Below are 18,977 nucleotides of genomic sequence, written 5' to 3' on the forward strand. Positions count from 1 at the left end.
GTAACCATTTTGCAGTGCCATTCCGGAGACAGGAATTTCCAGGGCTGGGCAGAGCCAGCTGCTGGCGAGTTCCTGGTGGCAGGAGCTCCACGTGCTGCTGAGGCAGGGCGTTAAAAAAGCTCCTGTTATCACCGCGAGCTGCTCCTGGAAATTCGCCTGTCAGGGACGCTGCCGCAGCTCTGTTGGTGGTAGAAGATTGTTCCTCTGGACTTTTCTTAAAAAAATAAATAAAATGTCAAGCCCGAAAAGGAAGCCTGCTATTTTTCAAATCCAGGAGCTGTAATCATGCTAATCCATATGATCGTGCTAAAGCCAAGCAAAATGCCTTTTGCATATGATGTAATCAGCCAGGGTAGCCTATTTATAACCACCACTGGCTGGGAGCACCTTCCCAGAAAAATACAATCAGGACAGCTTTCCCTTGGTCACATTCTTCCTCTTCCTCCCCGTATTTTTCACTTTCTTTGTGCTCTTTTGCCTATTTGTGCTGTCTTCCCAGCCTTAAATACAGCAACTTTTTAATTTTTATTTTAAACTAATGCTTCCCATGCATTCTATTTTATCCGTGTTTCAGAGCCGTGCTGAGTGAAATCCCAGTCCTGTGAAATCAATACCAAAACTTCTATTGATTTCATATAATATATTCCTTTAAATTCAGTACAAATGCTCTGCAGGAGTTGTCTATTTTAAGTATGGATCTACTGTACAGGGCTGTCAGTCTCTCAGCTGGATACATAAACCAGCGTGGTTTAATAAATTCATTGGTGTGGCTTGGGAGCTTTCCGTGTAATAACTGAAAATCTGTTGGTCATACTGAGCATATCAAGTGTAAAAGGAGAGGATTCATCAATGTGAATATCTATCTGTGGATCGATTGGTATCAATCTTGTTTAACAGTCTGTTTCCTCAGGACACACTTTGGGAACAAAGAGCATTTCAAAGTGTTGGTAAAACAAACAAATATAGAGAAGCTCTTTGGGCAACATGGGGGTGGAGTAAACACCAGACAAAAATGGTCAGCGATTTCAAATACCTGTTAATGTCTCCCATTTCATATTAGTCAATACAGAGTTTCTTGTGCCCATTAAAGTGCATCAAGAATGGGGCTTTAAAACCATTTTTTTTTGCTTGCAGAAGAAAGTGGCCTGGAAGCCAACATTTGTCCCCTGACCTCCAGGTTCAGTAGTTGTCCAAGGAGGAGGGTGACACCTTCTGCTCTGCAAGATTTGTGTTATCCTTAGCTAAATAAATCCCCCTTATGAGACAATATAAAAACAAAACCAGCCCCCGAGAGGATACAGAATTAATTAGATCAGGATGCACTGCTTACCTCGACCTACAACTGTAAGATATTTTATGCCTGTCCCATCCAGGTCCCCCCTCATCAAGCACCACCAAAATAAAGATAATCCTGACCAGTACTTGGCATGAGTGCGCACAAGCACAGACTTTGGTACAGAGTAGATGTTGTACAGCCCCCGGGGGCTTTGCAGGGTAAAAGTGCCAGTAAAGAACCAGGTGAAACGAGCCTGCGGTGTTGTGCAATGTCCTGTGGCAGTTGTGTGGCTGCCTGAGGTGCCATCGCTTCCTCCCTGCTGCTGGCGAGTCAGATTTGGGTTTTCCACTCTGCACCACCCTTGTGCACCGCCCCATCACCTCGGGTGGATGGTGCTCGCACAGCAGCTCTGCAGCTGGAACCCTCGGTGCACCGGCAGGAAACTGAGGCACGGACCCTGCTCGATTGCTTGCTGATGAATGCAATGGCAAGTGCGAACCGGGTGTGCCTTCAGCTGGACCTGATTCTCCTGAACTCCTCTCTCATGTCCTCCTCCTCCACATCAACATCACCATCTCTTCATCAAATGAATCTCTAGCCAGTGTTTTCCAGCAAACCGTTTCATTTTTCATAGATAGACCTGGGACGTGTGCGTTGTTCTACGTTAAATCAAAAAGCAGTCATTTTGCAGTGTTTGGAGTTTTTGCCGGTTTTGGAGATGTGCAGCCCACATCTCCGCACATTCAAGGATCCTGGCATTTTTGCTTATGCAAGATCAGTCTGGCTGCGGGGGGTTCAGAGGCGTTGGGGTGACTGCTGCGCCACTCGGGGGCTTTACAGCACAGTTCAGTGTGAGGCTCAGCTGAGCCGGGTCCCGCAGTCACCTGCAGCCACACGGACCGTCCCCAACGTGCCACCCAGCGCCGGGGGCCACCCGGCTGGGGCTCGTGGGGAAGATTTCCGCGTGGCTCACGCTCCCATGGACCCCGACAGCCGAAAAGGGGAGTAAGGGTGAAAATTATTCCACTCGGTATTAACGCAGCCAACTTAGTGTGGGAAAACACTCTCAAAGCGCTGCTGCTTCAGCTTTTTCACACGAGCCTTCACGTGCCTCACGTTTTACTCGCTGTTAAAAATACTACTGGCTCAGCTTCGCCTGCTTCCCAGAAAGCGAGACTCTTTAAAAAGAGTCCTCAAACAGCTGAAGCAAACCAGTCTAATTACGCTCTGTCTGCATCCGCTTTTAAAGCCCCTCCAGTCGCCCGCCCCGCCGCGAGACCCCGCGCTCGCCCCTCCGGCTCTCGGGGCTCTTCCCTTTGCCACCTTCTCGAGCGACAAAGGGAAGAATGAGCATTGTCCCGGGCTGCTGCTTGCTTTAGGGGAGGAAGGGGGGGAAAACCCTTTAAAGCACGATATAAAACGCGCAGGTGAGACAACAGAGGTATTGTCCGTGTGCAGGCTGAGAGCCGCGCTGCCGGTTGTTTGTTTACCGGGGGGCGGCCCGGGGCTGCCCCGGCCCCGCGGGGCTCACGCCTTTGTCGCCCGCCGGGGCGGGCCGGGCGCGGGGACTACATGGCCCAGCGTGCCCCGCTGCGCGGATCAATGGGGCTGATTTGAATAATCTGTGAGCCCTTGGACTCAGGCCAATCAGCCGTCAGGGACCCATGATAAATCGCAATGCATTATTGATAATAATAATTACTCTGACATGCGCATTCCGCCCAAATTTCCCAACTCTAGGAATTTGTTGTGAAGAGGAAAATAATTGCTACTATTGCATGCTCCCGATGCTGGTGCACCATGTCGCGACGGAAGCAGGCGAAGCCCCAGCACATCAACTCCGAGGAGCAGCCCCCAGATGCTGCAAGTGGTGAGCGCAGAGGGGGCGCGGAGCGGCCGCGGGTCCCGGCGCGGCTGATGCGCGGAGGCGGCGGCGGGGAGCGAGGGGCGCTTCCCGGGGGGCTTTTTTTTCCACCCTCGTGCTTCACCCCCCGTGCGCTCCGCCGGGAGCCGACCCTCGCCTCGCCCCAGGTTTTTTGGGGGGCCGAACTGCCCCGCGGGGCTGAGCGAGGCACGGGCTCCTCATTATTTTCGGGGGCGGTTCGGCTTTGGGCGGCTGCGGAGCGCAGCGCTGCCCCGCAATGCTCCGCACGCTGCCCCCCGCGCCCGCGGAGCCTCCGCCGGGTCCCGCGTGGGGCCGCGGCCGCGTGGGAGGGGAACCCCAAAGCCTCCCCGAGGCGGAGGGAATTGGGGGGATGGGGGTAAAGGGGTGGGGGAGCAGAGGGGGAAATTACAGAGAACTTCGGAGGGCTAAGAAATGGCTCGGGCTGGGTTTCCTCGGTGTGCTTAGCACTTTGTTGGGAGTTAGATGAGAATTTTTGTGGGGCTCACAAAAAAAAAAAAAAAAAAAAAAAAAAAAACCAAACCAAAAAACAACGGGGGGAAAAACCTCCACGCTCGGACTATTTTTGTTGGAGATCACAATCGCCCTGGACCTTTTGTAGCTTGACCTCCAGCCATCTTTGATTTCCGACTTCCTAAAATAACTCCGGTGAGCTAATGTGGGGTGCGCGCGAGCGCTTTGTATTTGGGCGGCGTGGGGGACTCGCCACCGCGGATCGGCTCTCCCCATTTTCGGGGAGCTCGCATTGCTGGGCCGCGCTACGGGAAAAGCAGAAATTCTGGCTAAAATCGGCCGGGAGCTGCCGGTGGGGTGGGCGTGCAGGGGAAGGGCAGGGGGCACTCGCTGGCGGCCCCACGGGAGCGGGGCCGGGCTGCCGGAGCAGCATCTTCCCGAGCCGGGCTGCGGGGCCGGCGGCTCCCCGGCCCCGCCGCGGGCTCTTCCCCCGCTATCGCCGCGCTCGGTGCGGAGCTCGGGACGCTCCCGCGGTGCCCGTCCCGCTCCCGGGCGGAATGCGGCAGGAGGAGGGCGCGCCCCGCCCGACCTGGGAGCGTTTGTTCGGAGTTGTTGCGGTTCTCGTACCCAAATGTTTCCGTGTGCCCCCCAAGAACTTTCTTTGGGATCTTTGCTTGCTTTTGGGACTGGTTTTGTTTCCATACCTAGAACTGATCAAAACCCATGCACGTTACGGGAGCTGCTTATTCCCAGCCCGCAGGAGGTTCGGGCTCTTTAATTTTTTTTTTTTTCCCTCCTCCCCCTTCTCTTCTTTGAGTCGAAATGTGCAATTGTTGGGTCCGGTTAATGGTGACTTAAGAAACAGCATGCTGGCCAGAAGGCAATAAATCCCATGTTTAATGCATGACTGTTTTCCTTTGTGCATATGGTTAGGTTGGGGGATGGAGGTGATGTTTCCACATGTAAATCTCTGCCCGCTGCTGGAAAGGCACCTCCGGCCCCGCGCTGAAACAAAAGGGTTAATCACTCCTGATGCGGCCGCTGGGGCGGGGGAGGCGTGCGGGAGGGAGGGAGGATCGCTCCACACCGCGCTCTCCGGGGCAATGGCCAGCTGCTTTTTTGTTATTGTTGTTCGGGCTTTTTTTTCTCCCCCTCCCGTTCTCAATTTTAACAACCAAACCCTGGGCGAAATCCCTCCGGGAGCCCTTGGCGGCCGCCCAGGCCGGCGGACCTGGGGAAGCTGTGGCGCCGCCCGGGGGGATTCTCTTGCTGCTCGTGGGCTGCCGTGGATTTGGGGGGTCGGGGCGGGTCCCGCACCGAGTCCCCCCCCGTGCGGGATCTCCGCTCTCCGAAATGCAACTCGAGGCTGCGGCTGCGACCGCCCACCAATCTCCCAAACAAGTCTTGATATTCCCCGCTCCAGGTGTGCCCGTAAATAATAAGTGATGAAGTTGCATAACAAAGTCGAAATTCCGCAGGGATTTGTCTGGGGCATTAGCGAGGATATACACATACTCGTAATAATAAAATCAAGCCCTTATCTCCTTTTTTGCAAGTGTTCCCTTTTTTCGCAAAGCGATTTGGGACCCACCTCTGTGAACAATGCAGCGGGTTAAAGTGTCCCGCGAACCTGGGGATCCATTAACAGGTCAAAAAATCAGCAGGTGGTCACAGGGGAATAATGCTACATACTGAAAATTAGCATTTCCACAAAGGGCTTGAAAATGCCTATTGTGCTGGATTGCTGCCATTAAAAATCGGATTCATTCTTAAAAATACAGTATCAAACTGCAACTTTTTTTTTTTTTTTCCTTAGGGTAAAATTAGCGTAGCTTTGCTTCAATTATATCTCCGATTCGTGTGCCGAGCTCTGTAGAACTGGAGAGGGATGTTGGACGAGGAGAGGTTGAACAAGGAAAGCCCAAGTTTTGTGGTGGTTGCTCTTAGGTTTGTTTCGGTGTCCCGAAGCTGCTGGCGGGGATGGCCGGGAGCCCCGGGGTGCGGGAGCATCCCCGCCGAGCCCGGGGTGCCGCAGCCCTGGGAAGGGGGAGAGGGTGCCGAGGGGCGGAGGGGGGCGATGCCCGGCTTGCTTTTCCTTTTACGTAAGTGAAACATTATATTCGTAGCAGGGATGGAGCCCTTTCGCCGCGCTCGGCGGCATGTGACGTTTTGACAGAGCTGCTGCTCTAACCTTTGCCTCCTCCTGCTTGCTGTGGGTGGTAAGTTGATGTCAGGCTCACAATTAGGACTCTCATGCAATTGACCTTGGCAGCGGGGTTTGTGCCGTTTAGCTCGCTCCTAAACACCGTGCGAGTGTTTAAGTGTGGTCCGGGCCGGGCAGGTAGGGCCGGGCGGGGCGGGGGGCTCGGGGGGCCGCGGGCTCGCAGCCAGCTGGAGCGACCCCCGTGGCTGTAGATCGGGGTGCGGGGCAGGCTGTCGGCTCAGGTGGGTGCCGGGTGGCGGTGGCCCCGCCCGGGGTGTCGGTGGCCCGGCGGGGCCGGAGCGCGGGCCGTGAGTGCCCTCCACCGACCGGCCCCGGCAGCTCCGGGCGGCGCGCCCGGGGGGCTCCGAGCCCGGCCGGAGCGGGGCTGCGCCCTCGGGGCCCAGCGCCTCCGCGCCCCGCTTTCCCCGCGCCTTGTAGCCCTTGTTTAGCCCTTCACAAGCGCTGTGGTTTGTTCTGTCTTTGGCTGAATATCTCGCTTGAAGTTGTGGGTAGGCCAAAGGGTGAATTAGCAAGTAGATAATAAAATGATTAAAGTCTTGAGAGAGAGCCTGTAAGCCCGTGAAATACTGATTGTGGGTGTAACGCGTTTCTGCCTCGTTCTTGGGTAGAAAAACGCAGCTGATGAATTCAGCGTAGAAAGCGTCAAGGCCTTTGGAATATCCCTGTAAGTTGTCAGTCGTGCGTTTTACTTAAGAAAGTGATTTTGTCTCAGTTAAAGTGCGCTAAATGGTGTTTGATAGTGGGAGAAGGGCGATTTGGGGCAGTTTAGAGCTTTTGGGAGTCCCCTCCCTTTGGAGAAGGAGAAAAGCATCAGGGGAGCGCGACCCTGAGAGCGACAGCGAGCTGATGGCAGAGGGTTCGTGTCAGGAGTGGAGGGTTGGTAATCAATCCTTCGTGAGTTAATTTAAACCGGGGAAGTGCATGGTTTTTGTTAACCTTAAAGTAAAAGTAGTTGATCAAATGTAGGCTGTGGGGAAAGTAAGCCCACCAAAGGTATTAAAACTCTTGATTTAAAAAAGTGGGTGGGAAAGCTTGAGTTCTGTTTCACCCCAATTCAAGTGGAATAAGGTTGATAAAAAAAGTCACTAATGGCTTAGATGAGTGATAGGCCAGCAGCACCCTTGTTGAAATCACATCAAACCAGATTTACTTCACTCCTTTTACTGTTTTCCTTAAAAAAAAAAAAAAAATCGAGCGGTGTGGATTTTATCAGCCTTCCTTGTCGATGACCGCCTTGTCCTACACAATAGTGGATTTTATCCATCCATTTGCCAGTGATTCAATCTAACCCCCCTGCTGGGTTTACTGCATTCTTCTAACTTATTGGATAACTAGATGCTGAGAGATAACATTCCTGAAATTCGGGGGTGGGGAGATAAAAAAACCACAGTAGAAGTCCTGTCCCTGGGAAGCCTTTGGAGAGGGTTAAGCGAAGTGCGGGGGCATTGCCTGGCAGGGCAGTGCTGGGTAAATCCTCGGCCAGTCGGTGGGCAGAGCTGCCCTCCTGGCATGGGCAGCCCCGAGTTCAGGCCGTTCTTTCGTTTCACTGCTGGGCTCGGGGCAGCTGAGGCGCTCTGAGAGGAGGTAGTTACAGATCACGATGATTTTCACAGAAGCTGTTGGGTTTTTTTACAGAAACAGTCAATTGCTACTTTGTTATTCCAGCTACTGTAAAATAACCCAGCGGTCCTGCTTGTGAATTTATCTAAAACCCTTTATTTAAGGTAAAAGGGAAAATAATGCATAACTTCTCTATTTGTCACACAGCAAGTCATTTCAAGCTCTGAATTGAATTTATTCAGAGTCAAGCTGATGCTTCAGGGACACGAAAATATGTGACAGGGCAGGGCTGCCAACCTCTGCTGCCCAGCACAGGGACCTTGAGTGGACTGGAGTCTCTTTCTCTGAGATGGCAGCTGCTGCTTAGAACCAGGAAAGTTACCAGAGCTCCTCAGAATTATGAAAATCCAGGAGCGTGGGCTGTGCTGGAGATTGGGAAAGGGGCATTGAATTCAGTGTGATCTTATCAGCACAGAAGTAGAAAAATAAGAAGTATTATCAAGGGAAAGGAGATAAATGATCGGATGCTTTGAAGCAGTTAAAGTTTGAGGACTTGTCTAGACATTATCCTGGAATAGCTCCTTAGGGGTGGGCAACAGTGTTTGGTGCAGACACTTCTGTGCCACTGGAAAAAGTAAAAGCTGAGGTTATTTTTTAATATTTTGTGACATGAAAACAGTCTCGTTCTGCCTGGGAGATGGGACTGGGAAAGCCCCAAACACTTAGACGTGGAAAAGAGGTTTTCATGTTTTAGTGTATTCCATGAAATAGGAAAGTCAAAGACCTCTCAAGTCAGTGTAGAGTAGTTCTGGAAGTTTGTCTTTTTTTTAATCTAGATACCTTTTTTCCAAGTATATCTGCTCAGACTCTTTCAAAACGGGTTTAAAATAATCTGTTCTTGATCCTGGTTGACTCTGTTGACCGGGTTCTGAATTGTGTAGTAGTTGTACTTGTCTGCAGGCTGGTCTTCTCTGTGTGTTTTTAGAGTTAAATCAGCTTTAGAGACATCACTTTAATGATACCTGGGATGGGAAATGTGTGCTGCCATTCTTGTTTCTTTCACTTACAGGAGTTGTTTGGGCTGAAGGGGAAGTGTTTAATTTTCCCTGTTTAAATGGGAGGCATCCAAACATTTTTGATCGTAGCTGTGCTGAGAACTCCCTCCCCGTTCAAGGACTTGTGCAGATTTGGATTTTTTGCTCTGCAGATCACAGCAGAGCAGGCCTCTGATACTTGTGAATTTTTGTTGTTGATCAAATGTTTATTTTTAAAAGTAAACTTTCACATGCTCTTCATGCCACACAACATTAAACGGTTGAAGTTTGCTTTGGTGAGCGCACACAGTTCCCTTGTTGAGGTAAGAAATGGCAGAGTTTGCAATATCCTCCCTCAGAGCGGTTTTACACCCTCTCAAGCAGGGTAACGTGCTCGAGTTGTCACCTGGACATGGTCCCCTCCACGTTCAGGACACACCCGGGGGTGGTTTGGCCACACCTTGCACAAACCAAAGCCACCAGAAGCTCCTGAGCTTCACCTCCTCCCATCCCGGGGGCGCGGGGGACCCGGGACTGGAGCCAGGAGGTCTGGGCAGGACAGAGGGGTGACACCCTTGCCCAGAACTCACTGCACCATTGGCACCCACCAAGTTAGAGCAGATGCTGTGAGCTCCAGGATGTCTCAGCCCATGGGGGCTGGAGTCCTGCCTGAGCCCTTTCTGCCTGCCCCTCTCTGGGAGGTTTTCCCTCCTGAGCACTCCTGCCCTGAGCTCTGGCCTGCCTGCAGCGGGCTGGGAGCTTGTTGTTTGAAGGATGGCAAGGCTGAGCAAAAACATCCTGTTTTGGTTATAATTTCTCTTAACCTCTTGCACTGCAGATATTTGCCCGATTTTTTTTTTGTGGTTTTTTTTTTATTTGTTTGTTTGTTTTTAATCCACGTGCAAATTCTGCTCAGTCCGAGCTGTGGTGTGCTGGTGGTGGAAGGGCAGGAGTGGACGTAGACCCAGGTTGGCTTTCCCTGCCCCTTCCCAGAAGTGGGTGAGTTGTGGGTACAGCTGGAGGAGGCCTCCTGCGAGGTCGGAAATGCCTTGGTGTAGTTTTTCGAGCAGGACTTGTTACTTGTATTATATTTTTAATAATCATAAGTATCGATGGAGGCGCATACTCGAGTATCAAGTTCCGGAATTTAATAATGTCTTTGCTACTGTGTTCATGTAGAGATTATTATTAGGGGTGTGTTGGCTTTCAAAGGGTTTTAGAGCTAATACTGGCCTTGCTTTGCTGTTGTCAGCCCTCTTGGCTTGTAATTATTTTCATTATGTTAGAGCAAAAGTCGTTTAGATTGGTACAGTAAGAATTGCTCCAAATTCCTGTGTCAGCGATCTTGTATGAATTTCTGAGAGATGGTTAACAAAGAATTAGAACCTGAAGTGCAAACGTGGTAACAGATAACTCATGTGTGGTGTTTTGCTCGGTGTTTAAATACCTCCTCTGTCCTGGTGTTCCTTTCAGTGCTGTGTTGCAGGTGCTGCCTTGCAGAACTGTTCCAGGGGATTTTTACCTGTATGAAAAGAGATTTTTTCCAAATCCCTTTTCATTGAGCCTTGTGAGAGTCCTTTTAAAATATGTTTTTTTTTCTTGTAAACTGAACTGAGATGTAGATTTATTTGGGGTTGTGAAGGAATTTGCATCAAAACAAAGAGCAGAACTTCAGATTGATCTGCAAACTTGATTCCAGTGTCTTGTGTGGAGTCAGTGATCTTAATAGTGAATGCTTGGTCTAACTCTAGCAATTAACAATGTGACTTTCTTTTATTTTAAGGGAGTCCACAAGACGTCCCAGGTGATAGAGATGGTGAAATGAGTTCCAAAAGGTGCCGCACGGAGGAAACCAAAATCTGTGAGAAATGCTGTGCAGAATTCTTTGTTCTCTCTGAATTCCTTGAGCATAAGAAAAATTGCACTAAAAATCCGCCTGTTCTAATCATGAGTGACGGTGAGGGAGCAGTCCCCCCTGAGAGCTTCTCCGAGGCTCCTCTGGGGACCTTCCCAAGCGACCGGACGGATGGCAGGACACGCAAGGACATTCAGGCCAAGGGCTGCACTGGCTCTGTGGAAAAGAGAGAAGGAAAAATGGACGCTGAACCGGTAGGAGGAATGTACCTTAAAATAGAGCCCCCCCTCACGCCTGCGGCCCCCGGCCTAAGCTATCTACCAAAACCCAAAGTACCAAACACTAACGTGACTTTGCAGACCATCCGTGGCACTAAGGTGGCCGTGAACCAGCGGACGTCCGACGCCATCTCCTCCTCGGCAGCCGGGTTCAACGCCATCCCCATGATCCTGGAGCAGCTCGTGTGCTTGCAGCAGCAGCAGCTCCAGCAGATCCAGCTGACGGAGCAGATCCGCATCCAGATTGCCATGATGGCTCCCCACGCCCTGCACCCCTCCATAGCAGCTGCTACTGACCCGCTCAAAGCTCTGGGTGCCCACATGTCCCAGCAGCTCTCGGCTGCCGTGGCTTTAATCGGACAGAAAGCTGGGAGCCAGAGCCTATCGCTGGAATCCTTGAAGCAAGGAAAACTACCTCATTCTAACACTGGCATTGCAGCCGCCAGCTCGCTGGCTGCTGGGCTCTCCTCCTCCTTCCCCCTGAAGCCAGAGGGGAGCCGAGGCCTCCCCGGCTCCATCTCTCAGTTCCCAAATCCTTTGCTACCTCAGTCCTCCGGCTCGGTCATCTTCCAGAACCCGCTTTCGGCCGTGTCGTCTGTGATGGATTCCTCAAAGAAGGGCAAGGGGAAGCCCCCCAACATCAGCGTGTCTGAAAGCAAACCGAACGCAGAGGAGCCGTTCTTCAAACACAAGTGTAAATTCTGTGGGAAGGTCTTTGGCAACGACAGTGCCCTGCAGATCCACCTCCGCTCCCACACCGGGGAAAGACCCTATAAATGTAACATCTGTGGGAACCGCTTCACGACCAAAGGAAACCTCAAAGTGCATTTTCAGCGTCACAAGGACAAGTACCCCCACATAAAGATGAATCCTTACCCAGTTCCTGAGCACCTGGACAATGTTCCTACCAGCACTGGAATCCCGTACGGGATGTCTGTGCCACTGGATGAGTCCAACCTGATTGTGGACAGCAAACCTCTCCTAACAACTCTGCCTACCTCTGCGGCCACCGGTGCACCTCAGACCATCTCCAGCCTGGCAGGCATCAAGGAGGCTCTGCCTGGTACGTTCTCAAGTGAGCTGCAGTCAAGGCCCTCTCCCGAAAGCGAGGGTGGCTCCTCCTCGTCGGGGGCGGTCGGTCACGAGTCAGGAACGGAGCAGAGCTTGAGCTCACCACAAGCTGCCTGCAGCGTGAGCATCTTCCACGTAGGTGGGTCAAATGAGCAAGGCTCAGAGACATCAAAGCTCCAGCAGCTGGTTGAAAATATCGACAAATCCACTGCTGACCCCAACGAGTGCCTGATCTGTCACAGAGTGCTGAGCTGCCAGAGCTCGCTGAAAATGCATTACCGCACCCACACCGGGGAGAGGCCGTTCAAGTGTAAGATCTGCGGCCGTGCCTTCTCCACTAAAGGGAACCTTAAAACCCACTATGGCGTCCACCGGGCCAATACCCCCTTGAAGATGCAGCATTCGTGCCCGATTTGCCAGAAGAAGTTTACAAATGCCGTGGTGCTGCAGCAGCACATCCGCATGCACATGGGCGGGCAGATCCCCAACACCCCGATGCCAGAGCCCCCCTGCGACAGCGCCGAGGTGGATCCTGCCGTGCCTGAGAAGAACGGAGACATCGGTCGCCCAGAGGAGGTGGTGGAAAGCATTGACATGGAAGACGACGTGGACTCTCAGGATGGCCCCAGGAGTTCTTCCAAGCCTCCTACTCCGTATGATGCACAATCAGAGTCGCCCGCCGCGGCCGCCGCCTTCTCCGGGGTTGCAGCACTGGAGAACCAGATGAAGATTGTGGCCTCCTCTCTGAGCTTGCAGCGGCAGAGCAGTCTGAAGTCCAGTGACAACGGCTCGGCAGAGAGCGATGGCATGACCAACGACTCGTCCTCGGTGGCGGGCGACGCCGACTACCAGAACGGCAGGAGCCCCGCCGCCTCCGAGGCCGCGTCACTGCAGGCGCTATCCCCCGCCAACAGCCAGGCTGAGAGCGTCAGGTCAAAGTCACCTGCCTTCAACAACCAGGAGGATGCAGGCACGGGGAGTAAATCAGAGGGTCCTGAGAATGCTCCTGCAGAAGTGGAAGGGGTTGTCGGCGCTTTGGATTTAACGTACGGCAATATTGGTCGGAAGGTCATTAAGGAAGAGCCTGGGCTACACTTTGCAAATGGGGAATATGGTGAGTAAGGCAAAATGCTGGCAGGGATTTGGGGTGGGGCAGTAGGAAATCTGTCCTAAAACAAAACTTCCGCAGCTTTCCCCTCTTCCTGCTCTGTTTGGATAAGGGCATAGGCTCTGTAAAGTTTTCCTGACTAAGTCAGGCCCAAAATTCAAAGGCTTAACTGCTGTTATCTCCTTAAAATTAATGTAGACTGTGCCCTCTGTGTCTTTCATGGGCTCACTTGACATGTCCTTATAGTTCTTTAAAAATACACATTTGGGTTTTAAGGGAAAACTGCTGAGTGTGACGTGGAAACCCTTAAATAGATTGTGGGATTTTCAGGCTCTTTAGCATTGAGGTGTTAAGGTTCATCTAAATTTGACCTGAAAGACTTTCTATTTCAAGCTCACCATCAAGCTCACCAGGAATGAACTGATTAGTTTTGGGGTATCCTAGGAAGTGTGGTGGCCTCTGCAGATGTGCTCTTCAGGCACATACAGCTTCAAAAGCAGGGCTTCGAGTCTCAGCCAGGCTTAAGCTGGGAAGCAGAATTAGGCTGGGATAAGCATCACCTTTGCTTTCTTTCCAGGTCGAAGCAGTATCCCAGCTGCTTTTGTCAGAGCCCCACCAGCCCTGATAAAAATGGAGCTGCCCAGCGATCGTCCCCTCAGCACTGGCCACTTCATTGGCCCTCCAGCTCTGTCCCCTGGGGTCGCCCCTCTCCTGGTGCCGCGCCCCAAGTTCTGCCGTCCTGCCAAACAGCACATCTGCACTACCTGTGGGAAGAACTTCTCCTCTGCCAGCGCCCTGCAGATCCACGAGCGCACTCACACCGGGGAGAAGCCCTTTGCCTGCACCATCTGTGGGAGAGCCTTCACCACCAAAGGAAACCTGAAGGTGGGTCCTGTCTGTTGTCATCTCCTTGGTCTGTGGAACTAAGACTAGAGATGGAAAGGCTGTTTCTAATATTTGACCTGCCTCTGAGACAGCACTGATTTTCTTTTAGTTCCTCAAATACTTACTTTTGACCCTTGTCTCCTTCCCGAGTTTCTCCACACAGTTTTTTGTGTGCTGCTGAGATCACCCACAGGTCTTTGCTGCTGTCCTTGACTTTCCTTTTGGGATGGAAGGGGAGGCTTAGCACTCACTAAGCAGATTGCTTTCTTTTTTAATTTGGATTTGGATGTGTCAAGACATAAGCATTCCATAGACTGCTACAAAATGCTGCCTGCTGAGTAAATGCATTACACTGCGCTGCTTGAAATTTTGTGAGATGAGAAGGGATAAACTAGGATAATCCTGAGATGGCACAAAGTGCTTGGGGATTGTGGCTAAGCACACGCTGAAGAAGTGCTGTGAGTCTGTCCCTTTGCCAGATGAATCCATTTGCCCCATGAGGGATTCAGCTCCCTCACTTGCACAGAGGCTTTTCCCTCCCTGTGAGAACCTCTTCAGGCTCTTCAGACCTCTTGCATAAATGCTGATGGGGAGAGAAAATACTCTGCAGTGTGTGAGCAGTGCCTTGCTGGAAGCATCAGCAGAATGTGGTGTGGAAGATTTCAGCTTAAATGAACCTCTCTGCCAAATTACTTAGTGGGGTTTTTTTTTTGCATTACCCAGTATTTTTTTCATTATGGTCTGTCTGCAGCAGATAATGTGGTTTCTGTTTTGGAGCAGAGAGGGTGTCTTTGCCAGCAGCACTTATTCCAAGTGTAAAACACAGTCCTCTAAGCCCTCTAGCAGCCGACTCCAGAGAGCCACGGTGATGTCAGGCAGTGAATGACTGTGTCTTAACACGTGCCAGGAAGGGAGCTCTGACAAGAACCACCCAACTTAATATTTACCTGAATGCAAACAGAGCATTCAGTTCTTTCAATGCAAAGAAGCCTGACTTCTTTGGGCTACTTGGCTGCAAGCAAAGTAGAATTTGGGTCTGGCACGGAAGAGCTGCAGGGTTAACGATTCTCTTTGCTTCCCCCCCTCTCCGGAAGGTCCATGTAGGAACCCACATGTGGAACAACTCGGCCAGGCGGGGCAGGCGGCTGTCCATCGATAACCCCATGGCCCTGCTGGGCAACGACCCCAAGAAGGTGTCGGAGATGTTCCCCAAGGAGATGGTGGCGCCCTCGGTGAGCATCGACCCCGCCGTGTGGAACCAGTACGCGGCCGTGCTCAGCAACGGGCTGGCCGTGAAGACCAACGAGATCTCGGTGATCCAGAGCGGGGCCCTGCCCGCCCTGCCCGTGCCCATGGCCGGGGGCTCGCCCATGAACTCTGCCCCGGCCTCCAAGGTGGACCCGGGCCAGGCTGGCGCCGCCTCTGACGCGGAGAAGGCGGGCGGCGCTGCTGCAGACAGTGTGCCAAAACACCAGTTCCCCCTCTTCCTGGAGGAGAACAAAATCGCCGTTAGCTAAAGACTCGAGAGGAGTAGACCTACAGAAAGAACAAATATATATAGACACAAACATATATTTTTAAGAGATTCCACTTCGGCCTCCTATTTTCCTATTGACGTGCAAATGATTTTATGGTTGTCTTTGTAAGAGTTGCCCAGAGTACAATCATGACGTTGCTTTGCAAATAGTAATTAATAAAGAATAGGATTTCCTTCTATTTGGAAAGATGCGGGTCTTGCAAAGTAGTTCTTACGTGTGACTTTAATGTGTACAAGCCTTACAGAAGTTTCTACAACTTGAAATTCCAAAGGTTAGAATATTTACCTCTTTGTTTAGAGTGATAATGGGGGTTTTGAATAGAGTGGAAACAACCTACTGTTGATGGAAAAGCTTCTATTTACTGATGAGAAATGGAAACTATTGATGCGGGTAAATATCCTAGAATGTCTGCCACCCTCTTAGAATTTTTCTGTTTGGATTTTTGGCTCTGTGTGGTTTCTGAATGTACTTTTTCTTAATAATTGCTATAAAAACTACAAAGTTTTTTTTTTTTAATTCCTTTGGTTTTTTGCCTCAGAAGTTCTATGAAAAGCAAGTTGCTGTTTTTTCTTTAGTCACTGCTCCTAAGTAATTAATTCTTTGTGTTGTTGACTGCTGCTTATTTAATACTACTACTAGGACAGTCCTTCAAGTATAGTGCCAAAATTCCTGCTTCCAAAGATGTGCAGTTTTTCCTAGATGTTTTATTTCAATACCAAGAGCCCCAAACAAGCATGGGTGGGTATGTATATACTTCTTTTTGTTGTTGTTGTTTCCTCTTGAAAGGGAAGACTTGCCTTGGGAAGTCAGGTCTGAAAGCTCTGCAAGGAATCTCAAGTGACTGTTGCAATTTGCCATGGGAACTGGTTTCCTTAGCAAGAGACTTTGTTTTTATTTTTTTTTTTTTTTTTCGTTTGGGTAATTTAGGAGATCAGTCTGTGTAAACCTGTATTTAAATATGAAGTATTCATGCTTAGGTTAAATGTTGTGGGTTTTTGGATGGCATTCCTACTGTGGTCATTAAGTTTTTTTTGGTGGTCTGTGAGCTTGCATTCCACCAAAATGGTAATTAATGATCCATGTGTGTTGTATGAAGGTTGCTGGGATAGTCATCTGGATTCTAAGTTATCTACCTCATTTTTTTCCTTTTGTAGTTGTAGTGTCTATTTTTACTAATAATGACCACTGTAATGACTGAGATTTGAGCAGATGCTTCCATGCACTATGTGAAACCAAAACCTGTTGTATTATTAGTGGAAGCACCTGAGGAGTTGCTGGACTGACCTTTCACTATTCCTCGAACGCCTGCTGGAACTGGATGCGGAATGGGATCTGAACCAGGCTGCAAAGGGAGCATTTGGTGTGGAAGGACTGAAGGAAGGAAAGAAACCTGGCTGTTGACTGCAGGAAATCTTCAAGTCCAGTCTCTTGTGGAAGGCCCCAAAAATGCAGATTTACCAAAAGTTTGTGTGATGTTGTTGCACCTGATTCTTGCTTATGATCTCTGTATGCCGAGTTGTGCCTTTCCTGCTGGACTTGTGGGTAAGAACATACCAGTACCTGTTTACACTGTAAAATGGATATTGTTACATAGACCACGCAAAAGGCATCCCAACTGTCACATTTCTACATTGTGAATGTATGACTTCTAAGAGCTCTGTAGTTTTGAGTATCTACTGATGCGTTTCTGTTGACATTTTTGAGAATAAATTTTGGGATGGCTTTTTCACACTTGGTGCTGAACATTTTTCTGGCAAAAAGCTTTTTGTCTGCTGAAGAGTGAGTTCAGGAGGCAGCATGCTGCTTCCCTCCAGGGACTTGAAATCCAGGAGCTAGTTAGGCTTTAGTTCATTACTTAGAGCAACAGGAGCTAGGAAGCCGTGGAGGAGTTGGAGATCTATTCCTCAGGAACAGCTGGGTTTGGTGCAGGGGTTGGGATGTGCCAGGGATGTTGATTTCCACACTAGAATAGAATGACAGGAGTATGTGCAATCATTTTTGTACTGTGATCATCCTACAAAGGGAAAAAGAATATTAAGTTGTCAAATTGCCCGTGCCTGAAGATGCTTGCTGCACAGAAAAGGGATAAATAACTGCCCCTAAAGAGCAAAGAAAAACAGTTCTGAGAACAGCCCTGATAAAATGGAAAAGTGCTTGAGATCCTGATTCTGGCAACATCATCCAACAAATGTATTTTGCCTTTGGGACGTAACAGAGGAGGGAAGGGGTGCAGAACCAGGGAACCCTAAAGGTGCACCTTTCCAACATCAGAGCTGCCTGATTGTGCTGCTCCTTGCTCAGTCCTTGGGTACAAAGACAGGCAGAAAGCAAACACTTGTTTTCTTATCTCTGCCCCCAAGCTCTCAAGGAAGGTGTAGGGAGGGCAGGGCAAGTCTGAGGTCCAGGAACCTCTTGTCCCTTCCAGTGGTGGGTTGGATTTCTGGCCAAGCTGTGGGGCTCTGACTGCCTCTTCGTTCCCATCCATAGCAGTATAATTCCATATTGACTCCTCTGCTGCCTTCAGGTGTACCGTCCAGCAGGCTGGACAGTGAGGGGAGGTGAGGAGGGAAGGAGTTTCAGACCGCCTGAGTGCTGCTCTGGAATTAAACAGCGAGGAGCGTGCTGGCAGAGCAGGACAGCACGAGGCTGAGGCAGGCAGGTGTGATGGGCAGTGGGGTCAGGCTGGGCCGTGCCTGCCTTGGCAGAGCCCAAACGCTGTGACCTGGCCCGGGGCACTGCAGGGCTTTGCTCTCCAGGCCACGGTGTCAGGCGCGGGCTGTGCCCCGAGCTGCGACAGCCTGGTGACAAGGCAGCTCCAGGCTGGAGCAGGGTGAGAGCCCTGGCTGAGCCACCAAGTCCTGGATCTCCCCACAACACCTGGGTAACAGGTAGGACCTATCTGAGCCTGTCCCCACAGCAGGGGCTGGGCCACAGGGATGTTCCTGCTGCAGGGGAGAGTTTGCAGAGCAAGCAGGGTGGGGATTGCTGCCCTCCCAGGAGTGAGAGCTGAACCAACGCCGTGGGAGAGTCAGTGTGCTGGAACTGCCCGCAGTGGCAAGTGTGCCCAGCTTACGGTAACAGCTACAGTTGCATCTCAACAACTAAAAGAGACAGCTGATTGTCTTGTGGCCTTGGCTGATGTGAATCAGGAGCCAGTTTACCGTGCTGATGCAGCTGCAGTGGTGTGAGAGCAGAGTATGTGCACTGTCTCTGGTCATTGGCCTCTGCTCTTGCCTGGAGGACTTTCTTGCTGCTGTTTCTTATTGCCTACTTTGCCCCTCACTCAGAGGATTTGCAGGCTGTTGCTGTTGTGTAAGTAGCATATTTGCATGAGCTAAGGTAGAATCTGGCTTGCTTAAAATGTCAAATTTGAACTTAAATGTTGTATTGCTTAAAACAAAACAACTAAACAGTAAGTAAGTACATTTGCTTTACCTTAATGTATTGCATCACATATTCCTCTAAGGAAAGATTTCTTTTAACCTGCCCTTTCTGTTCAAAGCTTCCCAAAAAGTCGATGGGAATTTTGAGGCGGGAATTTGACAACTGCAGATGAGCATCTCTGGGCTGAGCTCAGCGAGGCTGATTTGCCTTTCCACAGCTGGCAGTGAGGGAAGGACCTGGCTGAGGTGCTTGAACTGATGGGATGGCAGAGAGGGGCTGGAACAACAGGGAAGAGATGAGTATGACATGAATGTTCAATTTATTTTCTGTTGAAGGCCATGGGGCGGGTGCCTTGCAGGGTTTGTATTCTGGAGTCAGGGAGGGTGATCATTTCTGCCTGCAGAGACA

General features: G+C 50.7%; 1 protein-coding gene across 3 annotated transcripts; it reads left to right on the forward strand.

Moving 5' to 3' along the window:
- Positions 1 to 2,588: 2,588 nt before the first annotated feature.
- Positions 2,589 to 16,916, forward strand: SALL4 (spalt like transcription factor 4). 3 transcript variants are annotated; one of them, XM_068208066.1, is made up of 5 exons: positions 2,589 to 2,703; positions 3,017 to 3,146; positions 10,234 to 12,768; positions 13,340 to 13,647; positions 14,742 to 16,916. In XM_068208066.1, exons 2-5 carry the CDS (start codon positions 3,077 to 3,079, stop codon positions 15,162 to 15,164), a joined length of 3,336 nt encoding a protein of 1,111 aa, XP_068064167.1. In that variant the 5' UTR covers positions 2,589 to 2,703; positions 3,017 to 3,076; the 3' UTR covers positions 15,165 to 16,916. The 3 variants fall into 3 exon arrangements, with proteins under 3 accessions (XP_068064167.1, XP_068064168.1, XP_068064169.1); XM_068208067.1 differs by lacking the exons at positions 2,589 to 2,703; positions 3,017 to 3,146 and adding an exon at positions 3,701 to 3,827; XM_068208068.1 differs by lacking the exons at positions 2,589 to 2,703; positions 3,017 to 3,146 and adding an exon at positions 9,354 to 9,449.
- Positions 16,917 to 18,977: the final 2,061 nt, after the last annotated feature.

This window comes from Anomalospiza imberbis, chromosome 17, assembly GCF_031753505.1.
Source record: "Anomalospiza imberbis isolate Cuckoo-Finch-1a 21T00152 chromosome 17, ASM3175350v1, whole genome shotgun sequence".
In the NCBI taxonomy this organism is placed as follows: domain Eukaryota; kingdom Metazoa; phylum Chordata; class Aves; order Passeriformes; family Viduidae; genus Anomalospiza; species Anomalospiza imberbis.